Raw genomic sequence first — 12,017 nt, 5'->3', positions numbered from 1 at the left:
GAAGTAGGCTGCTGAGGAGCGGCAGCCCCAAGGGGATTTCACAAATGCCCCTCTTGGGTGTTAAGGCCTGAGTGGTCCCCACTGAATGGAACTGGGGCAGCCACATGGCCACAGCACCCCAGCCAGGCAGCAGGCCCACTGTCCCGCCCTAGCAGGCCCTGGTAATAAGCTACAGACGGGACACCTCGGGGGTGTTTGCGTGTCCTGGTGTTTCCAACAGCAGATTCCACGGACACCATGGCCTGTGGTGCAGAGACTGGGCAGGAAATAGTGGCACCAGGTAGCTCATGACTCACCAGTTCTGCCACTGCAGGCTTAGCCCCTCCCCCTGAGCAGCTGTTTCCTAGAGTCAGGGCACACCAGCTGTGGGCTTTGCTCACCTGCCTGCCTCCCTCAAGGGAAGGGACCTTAATTGTTCTTCTCAGTACGCCTGGTAGGCACTTGCTCATCCAACTTCTTGCCAATTGTCCTTCCCCCTGTGAGAGCTGAACTTCCCAGCCTCCAGAACCATGAGAAATAAATTACTTTTGCTTAAGCCACCAGCCTATAGCATTTTGTTTTGGCAGCCCGATCTGAATAAAACACCCTCTTGCTCATAAGTGGAGTCAGGACCAATGACCGGCCATATCCATCCCCTATTCTGTGCATGGGGAAACCCACTGGGTCCCACCCCCAAACGTAGGGAAATCAACATCATGCATAGTCTGGAGGCCACGTGCATGGTCTCAATCAAGCACACGCAGGGCCAGGTGAACCTCAGCATGCCAAGCAGCAGGCACAGTCACTGCAACAGGACAGGGAGGACAGGCAGAGAGGATGCAGGCAAGTGGAGGCCGCGTGCAGTCAGTGAGGGGCGGGGAGCCGGCACAGCCCACGACCGAGCAGTCCGCGCCTCGGTGCCCGGTTCCTTACCTCCCCTGCAGGACCTCTGACCACCAAGAAGCTGGAGGCGTGCTGGAAAGAGTAGAGAGCAGGAGACAGGGAGCAGTAGGCACCGAGCCAGTTCTACAGGAAAAAAAGTGCTGGAAAGGACCCCCAAGGAGAGGTGTTAGGTTCGGGAAGTCTGTGGCGGAAGTGGTTTCCAAGAGGCCCAACGGACCCAAACGCCAAATGAAGATCACCCCCCGAGACTGGCCTGTGCAGGGGGCCCAGAGAAGGGAACGAGAGAGCAAAGGGAGGAAAAGCCCACAGACTGGACCACCTCAGAGGGGAACCTGCCCTCTGCAGGCAGGTGCTGGGTCTGTCCGGGGTGACGTTCTCGGCAGATTTCCTGGGATGGCGGGAACAGTCTCTCCTCGGGGGAAGGGGTCCGGGCCCCAGCAGTGGACGACAGCCATCAGGTAGCCCCATCAGCCAGGGACCAGGAGGCTATGCCCTGCACAGACATCACAGCCAATGCCCCAGGACCCAAGGGGGACGGAGGAATGGGGGTGGGGACTCATATTCCAAGGCCGACATCAGAGAGTGGAGGTTCCTGTCCTGGCTTCACCTCACACCTCTGGGCAATGTTGAACCAGGTACAGAGCTTCTCTGGGCCTCAGTTTCCCCATAGGTAAGATGGAGAGAACGTCTCTCTCTACGTTGGAAAGAGGGTAACATACAGTCTGCCAATGCCGGACACCAAATCCCCACAGGGCCACAGAAGTTTCTAGACTTTTCTCTGGGGATTGGTTGGTGCTGAAATAGGGAGAGGATCATGCATTCAAGATTCCCGGACAGAGGGCCACGCCTCAGGCTCTGTGATCCCAGCGCTTCTGCATCCCGAAAAGGAGGAGCCTGAAGCACAAAATTTGGGGGGTGGAGGGACTTCCACTAACATGAAACACCTTCGGGGTCCGTTCAAAGGCACTATTGGGCCATTCACAGCCCCCTCTATGGTAAAATTCCTACATCACTGACCCTGTGTGCCGGGGTCTCCACCAGAGCACCCCTCACCCTAGGAACTGGTTCTGACCTGCCCACCCCTGGGTCCTGCCACCACCTCCCGCCCCGGGCCACTCACGCCAGGTGCCCAACCAACACCTGAGCAGGGACAGGCTGTTCTGTACCATCAAGCACCTAACTGGTAGGCACTGCCAGCCACCAGCACCAGCCTGACAATGGGATGGCGCGTTTTTAAGCCTTTCTCAACCTGGTCACACAACCAATTCCTCTCGGTCACGGTCACCCTGCGAGGGCAGGCATGACAGCCCTGCCTACGGATCAGTCAGCTGCAGCCAAGAAAGGGGAAGAGGGGATTTGCGCAAAGGCACACAGTGGGTAGCTAGTTGTCGACAGAGCCTGGGTGGGAACCTGAGTCTTCTAACATTCAGCCTGTTGCCTGCCATTAGCCAGCATGCCCTCCTGGTGTCCACCTAGCAGTATGGGCACTACCCAAAGGTGACGTATCTTGGACATCAGCCTTGGCAGGCTCACCCTCAACCCAGCATCTGCTGCCCTACAGCGACTGCCTGCTCCTGGCACCAGGGAAGCTGAGTGTGATGAGCAGGGCGTGAGTGGGGAGTCCCTGCGGGGCCCACACCTACCTTTGATGACAAAGGCCTCTGCCAGCAGCCGCATCTGATACAGGGGCTTGTTCTCCATGGACATGTCATCGATCCCGGCCCGCGCGTACATGCTGATGGCGTCCCGGTAGGAGCCCTCCACATAATGCAGCTTGCCCAGGATCAGCATGGCCTCACACATGTACCTCGGCTGGAAGGACAAGGACCACATGAGCAGGCTCCCGGCCCAAAGTCCCTGCCTCACCCACCCCAACAGGAAGGAGGAGCACCCTCTCACTGGAGCCGTGACAATGTGCCTAAGACCCTGCTCAGAGACCTCCTGCAGGAAGCCTTTCCTGACCTTCAAGCACATGCCCTGGGCTCCCTTCTCTCCACACCTGCAGTCCATGGCCTACTTATTGAAATTCTTCTTCTTCTTCTTCTTCTTCTTCTTCTTCTTCTTCTTCTTCTTCTTAAATATATTTTATTGATTTTTTTACAGAGAGGAAGGGAGAGAGATAGCTAGAAACATCGATGAGAGAGAAACATCGACCAGCTGCCTCCTGCATGCCCCCTATTGGGGATGTGCCCGCAACCAATGTACATGCCCTTGACAGGAATCGAACCTGGGACCTTCCAGTTCTCAGACCGACGCTCTATCCACTGAGACAAACAGCTTCTTATTGAAATTCTTGACATTCGTATTGAAATTCTCTCAGGAGTCCCCTGACTGTTTCACGTGTGTGTTGTATGCACTCTGCTCCACTGCAGGCAGCCTGCAGACTGGGCCGCCTTCTCTCTCCTGCCGCCCCCAGAGGCTGCGGCAAAGGCTGGCACTCAAGAGTTCAGACACTTGTTCTCAATGCAAGAGAGGAGCCAGGGACCAGCCCCGTTTTGGGGGGCCTGATATAATTTGGGGTAGGGGTGCATAAATATACACAAATATATACAATTAGGTGGAAGACCTTGGAGAGAACCATGCAGGTGACAGGCCTCAAGCGGAAGCCCCCACCCACAGCAGGACCTTTGTGGGGAAGAAGGCGACATCAGTAGCGTGGGACAGAAGAGAGGAGGAGAGTGAAGGCCTGACGGACCACCATCCCATCTTATCAGAAACAGGTAATAAAAATAAACCCCATCAAATGCCTGAATTCAAACCCGTTCTCTCTGCTTCACTTTTCCAAGTGCTGCTTATGCCCAAGCCTGCATCCCATACAAGGGCTCTCAGGCCTGGAGGAGGTCTCGTTGGCTCTGCCCCACAATCATGGCCTTCAACGTGGGCCGGCCTGGCTTCAAGATCTCCCACCTTTGGGGCTCCCCACTCCAGTCTGCTGTCTTCCTTTCTATGCTCAGCAGGCCCACCGCCCCTTTGGCCAGGCTGCAGGCACTGTCCCACCAGCAGTGTCGGTTCTGTCCATAGAGCTCCCTGGAGAAGTAGCACTGGTTCCCGACCCAGCCTGTCTCCGCAGGAAGAAGCTGCCGCTGACTCCCTGCAGGGCGATCAGACTCTGGAGCACAGTGACAGACTCTGGGGCACAGTGACAGACTCTGGGGCACAGTGACAGACTCTGGGGTACAGTGACAGACTCTGGGGCACAGACTCTGGGGCACAGTGACAGACCCTGGGACAGAGTGACAGACCCTGGAACAGAGTGACAGACTCTGGGGCACAGTGACAGACTCTGGGGCACAGTGACAGACTCTGGGGTACAGTGACAGACCCTGGGACAGAGTGACAGACCCTGGGACAGAGTGACAGACTCTGGGGCACAGTGACAGACCCTGGGGCACAGTGACAGACTCTGGGGCACAGTGACAGACTCTGGGGCACAGTGACAGACTCTGGGACAGAGTGACAGACTCTGGGGTACAGTGACAGACCCTGGGACAGAGTGACAGACCCTGGAACAGAGTGACAGACTCTGGGGCACAGTGACAGACTCTGGGGCACAGTGACAGACTCTGGGGTACAGTGACAGACTCTGGGACAGAGTGACAGACCCTGGGGCACAGTGACAGACTCTGGGGTACAGTGACAGACCCTGGGACAGAGTGACAGACCCTGGGACAGAGTGACAGACTCTGGGGCACAGTGACAGACCCTGGGGCACAGTGACAGACTCTGGGGCACAGTGACAGACTCTGGGGCACAGTGACAGACTCTGGGACAGAGTGACAGACTCTGGGGTACAGTGACAGACCCTGGGACAGAGTGACAGACTCTGGGGCACAGTGACAGATCCTGGGGCACAGTGACAGACTCTGGGGCACAGTGACAGACTCTGGGACAGAGTGACAGACTCTGGGGTACAGTGACAGACCCTGGGACAGAGTGACAGACTCTGGGGCACAGTGACAGACCTTGGGACAGAGTGACAGACTCTGGGGCACAGTGACAGACCCTGGGGCACAGTGACAGATCCTGGGACAGAGTAACAGACTCTGGGGCACAGTGACGGACTCTGGGGCACAGTGACAGACTCTGGGACAGAGTGACAGACTATGGAGCACAGTGACAGACCCTGGGACAGAGTGACAGACCCTGGGACAGAGTGACAGACTCTGGGGTACAGTGACAGACTCTGGGGCACAGTGACAGACTCTGGGGCACAGTGACAGACCCTGGGGTACAGTGACAGACCCTGGGGCACAGTGACAGACTCTGGGGCACAGTGACAGACCCTGGGGTACAGTGACAGACCCTGGGGCACAGTGACAGACTCTGGGACAGAGTGACAGACCCTGGGGTACAGTGACAGACCCTGGGGCATAGTGATAGACCCTGGGGCACAGTGACAGACTCTGGGGTACAGTGACAGACCCTGGGGCACAGTGACAGACTCTGGGGTACAGTGAGAGATCCTGGGACAGAGTGACAGACTCTGGGGCACAGTGACGGACTCGGGCACAGTGACAGACTCTGGGACAGAGTGACAGACCCTGGGGCACAGTGACAGACTCTGGGGCACAGTGACAGACCCTGGGGTACAGTGACAGACCCTGGGACAGAGTGACAGACCCTGGAACAGAGTGACAGACTCTGGGGTACAGTGACAGACCCTGGGGCACAGTGACGGACTCTGGGGCACAGTGACAGACCCTGGGGTACAGTGACAGACCCTGGGACAGAGTGACAGACTCTGGGGCACAGTGACAGACCCTGGGGCACAGTGACAGACCCTGGGGCACAGTGACAGACCCTGGGGTACAGTGACAGACCCTGGGACAGAGTGACAGACTCTGGGGCACAGTGACAGACCCTGGGGCACAGTGACAGAGCGCAAGGGAAGCTTCCACCACTCCCCACCGTCGACTGCCCTCTCAGAAGCCAACTGAGAGAACAGAGCATGGCACAGCCAAATTCTCCTTCCTCATGGTCCTTTTTGGTTTCTGTAAATACACATTCTATGGTACCTTTGCCTTTGCTCACACAGGCCGCCTATCTGAAACAGTCTCCCCTTCCCTCAAGCTGCCCAGTTCCTCCTCCATCCTTTGGGGTCTTGCTCAGGCCCACCTCCTCCTAGAAGCCTCCACAGAAAAGGCCTTCACCTCCTCCTAGAAGCCTCCCTGATTCCCCGGGAGCTCCCTTCTGCTGAATTCCTACAATGCCCCTACCAAATGGGCCCAGTCAGCTCCTGCAAGCCTGGCCCACTGACTACTGATTAACTCTCAAAGGCTGGATTTTTCAAGGGCACTCGCTGGTCTCCCCAGTAGGCCACCCCCTCCCTGGGCCAGAGCCAGACATTACCCCCCTCCCCAGGGGCATGCAGCCCAGGGCTCCTCGAAGAGGGGCAACATCTCTGCTGCTCCCTGCATTGGTTTCAAGCCACAGGCATGTTTCCTCCTTGCTCGTCCTCGTTCTCCCATCATGAGGGCCAGATCTAACACCTACTCCTCACCTCCCATCACAGCAATGCCAAGAGCATTCATAGGGCAAAGTCTAGAAAAGAGCTTTGAACTTTTCTTTAGAAAGAAGCATGATAATACAGGGCATGAGTGATTATTATTATTATCCTGTAACTGGGGAAGCGCGTAGCTAAGTTCCGAAGGACAAGTTTCAGGGCGTGATGATAGGGTGGCGCTAGGTGGTTGCTGGTGGAACAATGACAATTTACAACAAAGCTTCCACCTAGCTGGGGACAAATTAAGGGCCATAAAGATGAATTTATACTATTTAAAAAGCTGCCCTTAATTCGGAAAGCATATTCGTCTTGCCTTATGGTGTTATGATGGTAATAGAATATGGTACAGTTTTGCTTTGTTGTGCTGGGTTTTTTTTTAATATCAATATTTGGCAGATTTGAAAGGTGGCTACCCTCTGTGGGACCTGTACATTTGAATTTGAAATGTTGTTGGCCTGTCAACCCAATAGTCAGGGAACCACAGAGCCCGGGCCCACTGGAAGGAGGCTATGCTGGAAGTCGCTCCGTCTGGGGAACAGTCCCCCTGCTATGGAGCAGGCCTGTCGCCTAGTCTTGTGCCTCATTGTCTCTGTCAATGAGAAGGGAAGAACGACCACATGTGAATACCCAGGTAAGAGGAGAGGAGAGATGAAGAAATGCTTCTCAGAGGCAAAATGGAACCTATAAAAGCTAAAGTGCCACCATCATCACTAACATTAATATGAGCCTCTCTGTCATTGTTTTATTTCCATTCCAGGACGTAGAATGAAAAGTAGCAAAGAGCATGAGGACTTGAGAGGTGCAGACAAACAGGCCTGCGTGTAAGTCCTGGAGCTGCTCCCATGGTCCTTGGCTAAGTGACTAACCTTTCTTCACCTGGAAAATGGGGGTACTAGGAAATGCCACTGAGAGGGTCATCAGAGGCACCCAGGAGATGGTGCAATGCCTGGCGCTCAGAGGATAGCTAGTTAGGACAAATGGTTATTTTCACCGACCTCCACAGAACTGAGCTGGGCAGGGTCCTACAGGTCACCGAGAGTAGGTTTCAAACTACCTTGAGGAGATGCCCCAGGACCCGCCCTCTCCACTCTGCTCGTCCATCACAGTTACTATACAGGAATCCACCTGGGATTTCATCTGCTGCCAGGAAAAATTACCCCCTCCTCAGCCATACTCCAGCCTTTGGGTAAGATAGAGAACCCCAGAAACTACTTTTAATGTTTTATTTTGCCTGATCAAAGTTAATTTTTTTGGCTTTGGTCTGGATAACAGGGAATTTCTCAGAGTTATCAGTGACTCTGTATGTCTTTGATGAATAAAGCATGGTAAAATTTGCAATCCTATTTAATAAAAGCCCAGCGACCGAAGGCGGCATGACCAGAACGACCAGTCGACTAGTCACACGCATGGACCACCAAGGGGCAGACACTTAACACAGGAGCTTCCCCCTAGAGGTCAGTGTGCTCCCACAGTGGGAGTGCCACTTGGCTGGCTGGGATGAGAGGTGCTCCCACAGTGGGCCAATTTGTTCCCCACCAGTGCACGAATTCCGTGCACTGAGCCTCTGGCATAAAATAAACAAAACAGTTTTTCCACAACAATACATGTGTATACTATTAGGCCAATACAAAGGAAGAGGCATTGGCATGGAGAAAGTTCCAAGTGAAAGTTCTCAGTACCAAAAAGCAACTTTTCAAAGATGTAGCCTGTGACTCCAATAAGAAAAGAAAGCTTTACATGTGTGTACGCGTTTGTAAACACACAGAGAAAGGAGTGTGGGACACACGCCCAACGATGGCCAGTGCTCAACTATGGGGATGGGAATGGGGTAGGGTTTTGAGGGGTGGCAAACAAGGACTTTTATTTATTATTCAAACTACTTGTTTATGTAGTGAATTTATTATCAGAAGCCAAAGTCTTACTTGTTTTTAAAACAATTTTTAAATATTTAATGATTTCTACTGGAAAGAAAAAAATTAAGAGAGGCCTTAGTGAAAAGAGCTTGGGACTCACCAATCATGTCCAACCCTTTTGATTAGTAGAAGGGGAACTGGAGGGCCCAAGAGGTCAGAGGACATGCTCAGGGTCACGCAGCTATTTTATTTCAATACAAAATTTCTCAGAGCCTCAACAACCCCATCCCAGTAATGAGTCTAAAGGCAGTAACCTTAAACTTCCAGTACTCCTTACAGAAAAAGCCGGGTGCTTCTTGGTGTGGTGTTCCAGTCCTGTTCCAGTCCCCATTCTCCGGACCCACACTGTACTTTTATAAACTAATCACCCACCATTCCCTTTTACTCTTCCTAATTGACACATTTTAATGTAACTCTTATAAGAGGAATGCTTAGATTACACACTGCTTCCTGAGCTTGGAATGCTCTGTCGCTCTGTCCTATCTCTGTGTATCCATCTCCCTCCCACTTCAAGGCCCAGCCCTCCCCAGGTCCAATTCTAGCAGTATTACCATCTCCGAGTTGACGCCTACCTCACCCCCAGGACTGTTCCCCTCGGACTTGGCTGCACATGTACACATGCCTGTGGCTTGTGCCAGAGTCCACCCTGGACAGTGTGCTGATAGGAATTATCTTCCCAGGAGACCTGCAACCTCCCACAGGACAGGGTCCATGCTGAACTCATCTTTATTGCTCTCAAAGTACATAACACAATGCCTTGCACATAGTAGGTTGTAATCAAATGCTTAGGTTAATAAATACATTACTTTAGAACATTTCTAGAAAGATTATATCTTCTTTGGGACTCTAATGACACATCAATACTTCTACTATAGCTCAGGATGCTCTGTTAATCTAGAACAGTCGCAAGTGTTAATGTGCAATAATCACACAGAGAGCTTCTTAAATGCAGATTCTGATTCAGATTTTTGCATTTTATAACCAGCTTCCAGATCATGCCCAATCTACAGGTCTAGAGAAAGCTGTGACTATACTTTCCTCGGTGTCTTGCATACAGTAGGTGCTCAATAAATGCACTTGGCCTTAAACTGGATTGCGTTGTTGTTGAGCTCTTCCGTCACTAGCCAGCTCTGCATGTTTGCCTGTTTCCAACTAGATCTTGGGCTCACTATTTCCCTGAGACCCCCCACAGAGCACACAGGACCAGGGACATACTAGGTCAACTAAGCACTGTCCAATAGAAATATAATTTAAGCCATATGTGTGACTTAAATTTTCTAATAAAATGTTCTAGACACATTAGAAAGGGTCAAATTAATTTTAATAATTTTATTCAACTCAATTCAACCTATCATTTGAACATGTAATCAGTGTAAAGTATTAATGCTGTTTTACACTAAGTCTCCAAACTCCAGCGTAATGTTTTACACTTATAGCACGTCTCAATTTGGATTAGCCACATTTCAAGTGTATATGTAGCGGGTGGCTACTGTACTGAACAGCACAAGGCCAACCCTAAGGGACACATGCTGCCCAGGTGATGGAATAACTCCGGGAGGTTGAGAGCAGGTAGGAGGCAGGAGAGGAAAGGTGGTCCCAGACTCGGAGGGCTGACAACATACCGACAGCTTCCCATGGTTGAGGATACTACTCAGGTAGTTTTTGGCTTCATTCATCTTTGGCTCATTCTTCTCCAGCAAAGGGATGAAGTCTTTTATCTTGGCATTGTTCTCCTTCAAACACTGCTCCAGGAGGGACTCGGCCAGGAGCAATTTTTCAAAGTCATCTGAAAAACAGGGCCGTGATCCCTGAGCATGGCACATGTGGAGACTGGGACTTGTCCCTGTAGCGACCCAACCACCCCATCCCAGCACATAAATTTCCCAGGTTTGAGAAAATCAATAAAGGCACTGTTTCCACAGACTTAAAGAGCCTCACACACACACACACACACACACACACACACACCAGCAGGCATTCTACCATTATAGCACCATAAATCGTCCCTTTGAGTTTATTTTCTATAGTTTAGTGGTTGGGGAGGCAGTTTCCAGGATTCGAGACAAATTACCAGAACTTCAGAATTGAAAATGAGGCACAAAGTCACACCCGTGACCCATTGTGGATAATAAGTTCTTAAACCAAGAAGGAATTTCCCCAGATGACCAGAGGAGAAAATGATGAGACGGTTTAATAATGCATTTCCACATGCTCCTAATTTCCATAGAACCACATTTGGTTTTCTCCATCTTGAAGGCATTTTATTTAACATGACCCCAGAAGAACCTAGCAACCAAGTGAAGAGTTGAGGTAGGAAGCAGACTTGCTTGTCAGCAAGGCAAATCCTTGAACAGGTGTAGTATCGGCACTTTCTGGGGTTTTCTCACATATGCCAGCTTATCTGCAGACCTCACCGCCGGGCAGGTGAATTTATACCGCTTGGTGTAATTTGCTGCCTCCCCCACTACACTGTACACTCCAATCTAGTGACCACCATATTCCTGCTACCTACAGCAAAAGTGACTTGGGTGGGAGGAGAATTCGGGGCTACAGTGTGCAGGGCCAGAGGTCAAGTGTACTTTTATGATGGCTCAAGCGATAGTGCTTAATGTGACTGGTTCATTTTCCTTCCCCTTCAACTGGGTGAGGATCAGGCCCCACTACTCATCTAGGTGCCCAGCAAATAGCTACAGAGTGAATTGGACCCTCACCACTGCCCCAGGAGGCAGCCACAAGCCTCAGGGAGCTACGTGACAATCCAAAATGCGTCCAGGAATGTGTGCTTGGTCCCATCTCTTCACAGAGCTCTTTCTCCCGCCACGAAGGCACTGTCAGACCTACCTGGGGATGCCACTAATTCCTCACTCTCAGGCCCACCTCAGTTAGTCATAACTCAAAGCCACTGGTTCCAGCCTGGCCAGTGGGACTCACAGCTTGAGTGTCAACCTATGAACCAGGAGGTCTTGGTTCAGTTTCTGGTCAGGGTACATGCCCAGGTTGCAGGCTTGATCCCCAAAAGGGGGCTTGCAGAGGCAGCCGATCCATGATTCTCTCTCATCATTGATGTTTCTATCTCTCTCTCCCTTTCCCTTCCTCTCTCTGAAATTAATAAAAATATATCCTATAAAAAAAAACACACAAAAAAACCCCACACCAGAATATGCAAATTGAGCATAACTCCGCAACAAAGATGGCGGCGCCCACAGCCAATAAGGAGGGAATATGCAAATTGACACAACAAGAGGCAAGATTCGGAAGGCAGCTCCAGCCAGAGCAAAGGCAGTGCCAGCAGCCAGGGGAAGGAAGGCCTATTCTTGCACGAATCTTCATGCATCAGGTCTCTAGTTTTTTAATAAAAAAGAATAACAAAATAAAGCCACTGGTTCCTAACTGCATGCCTCTGAAGAAGATTCTCCATCTATAGGGGAGATTCCATGCAGAGAACATCCCAGAAGCCCAGAGTTCAAAGCAGAGGTCCCCAACCTTTTGGACCTCATGGACCACTGGTAGTCTACAGACCACCAATGGTCCACGGACCACCAGTTGGTGACTGCTGGTCCACAGGACAGTCACAGTTCCCTCTAGGGATGCCATAGCCTTTTAGTGGATCCTCTGCTATACCTACCTCTTGATTTCTCAAATTAAGATTTGGAGAAAATGGCCAGACAAGTACCTGGTTGAAACTATCATCCATCACTGGTAGAACAAAAGGGCAATTT

At 51.7% G+C, this 12,017-nt stretch overlaps 1 protein-coding gene across 2 annotated transcripts in view; it reads right to left on the bottom strand.

The window, feature by feature from the left end:
• TTC7A (tetratricopeptide repeat domain 7A) overlaps positions 1–12,017 on the bottom strand; it is a 106,690-nt gene that overhangs the window by 86,936 nt on the left and 7,737 nt on the right. Inside the window, exons 2-4 of one of the 2 annotated variants that reach the window (XM_084901001.1) lie at positions 9,921–10,084; positions 2,526–2,694; positions 913–1,005 (exon numbers count right to left, since the gene is read on the bottom strand). In XM_084901001.1, coding sequence (XP_084757127.1) covers positions 913–1,005; positions 2,526–2,694; positions 9,921–10,084 — 426 coding nt within the window. The remainder of the gene's footprint in view (positions 1–912; positions 1,006–2,525; positions 2,695–9,920; positions 10,085–12,017) is intronic. The other variant, XM_084901002.1, reaches the window with a different exon arrangement.

This window comes from Pipistrellus hanaki, assembly GCF_964339955.1.
Source record: "Pipistrellus hanaki genome assembly, chromosome: 12".
NCBI lineage: Eukaryota > Metazoa > Chordata > Mammalia > Chiroptera > Vespertilionidae > Pipistrellus > Pipistrellus hanaki.
The sequence above is the reverse complement of the archived record's forward strand: the minus strand, read 5'-3'. Positions and strand labels throughout refer to the sequence as shown.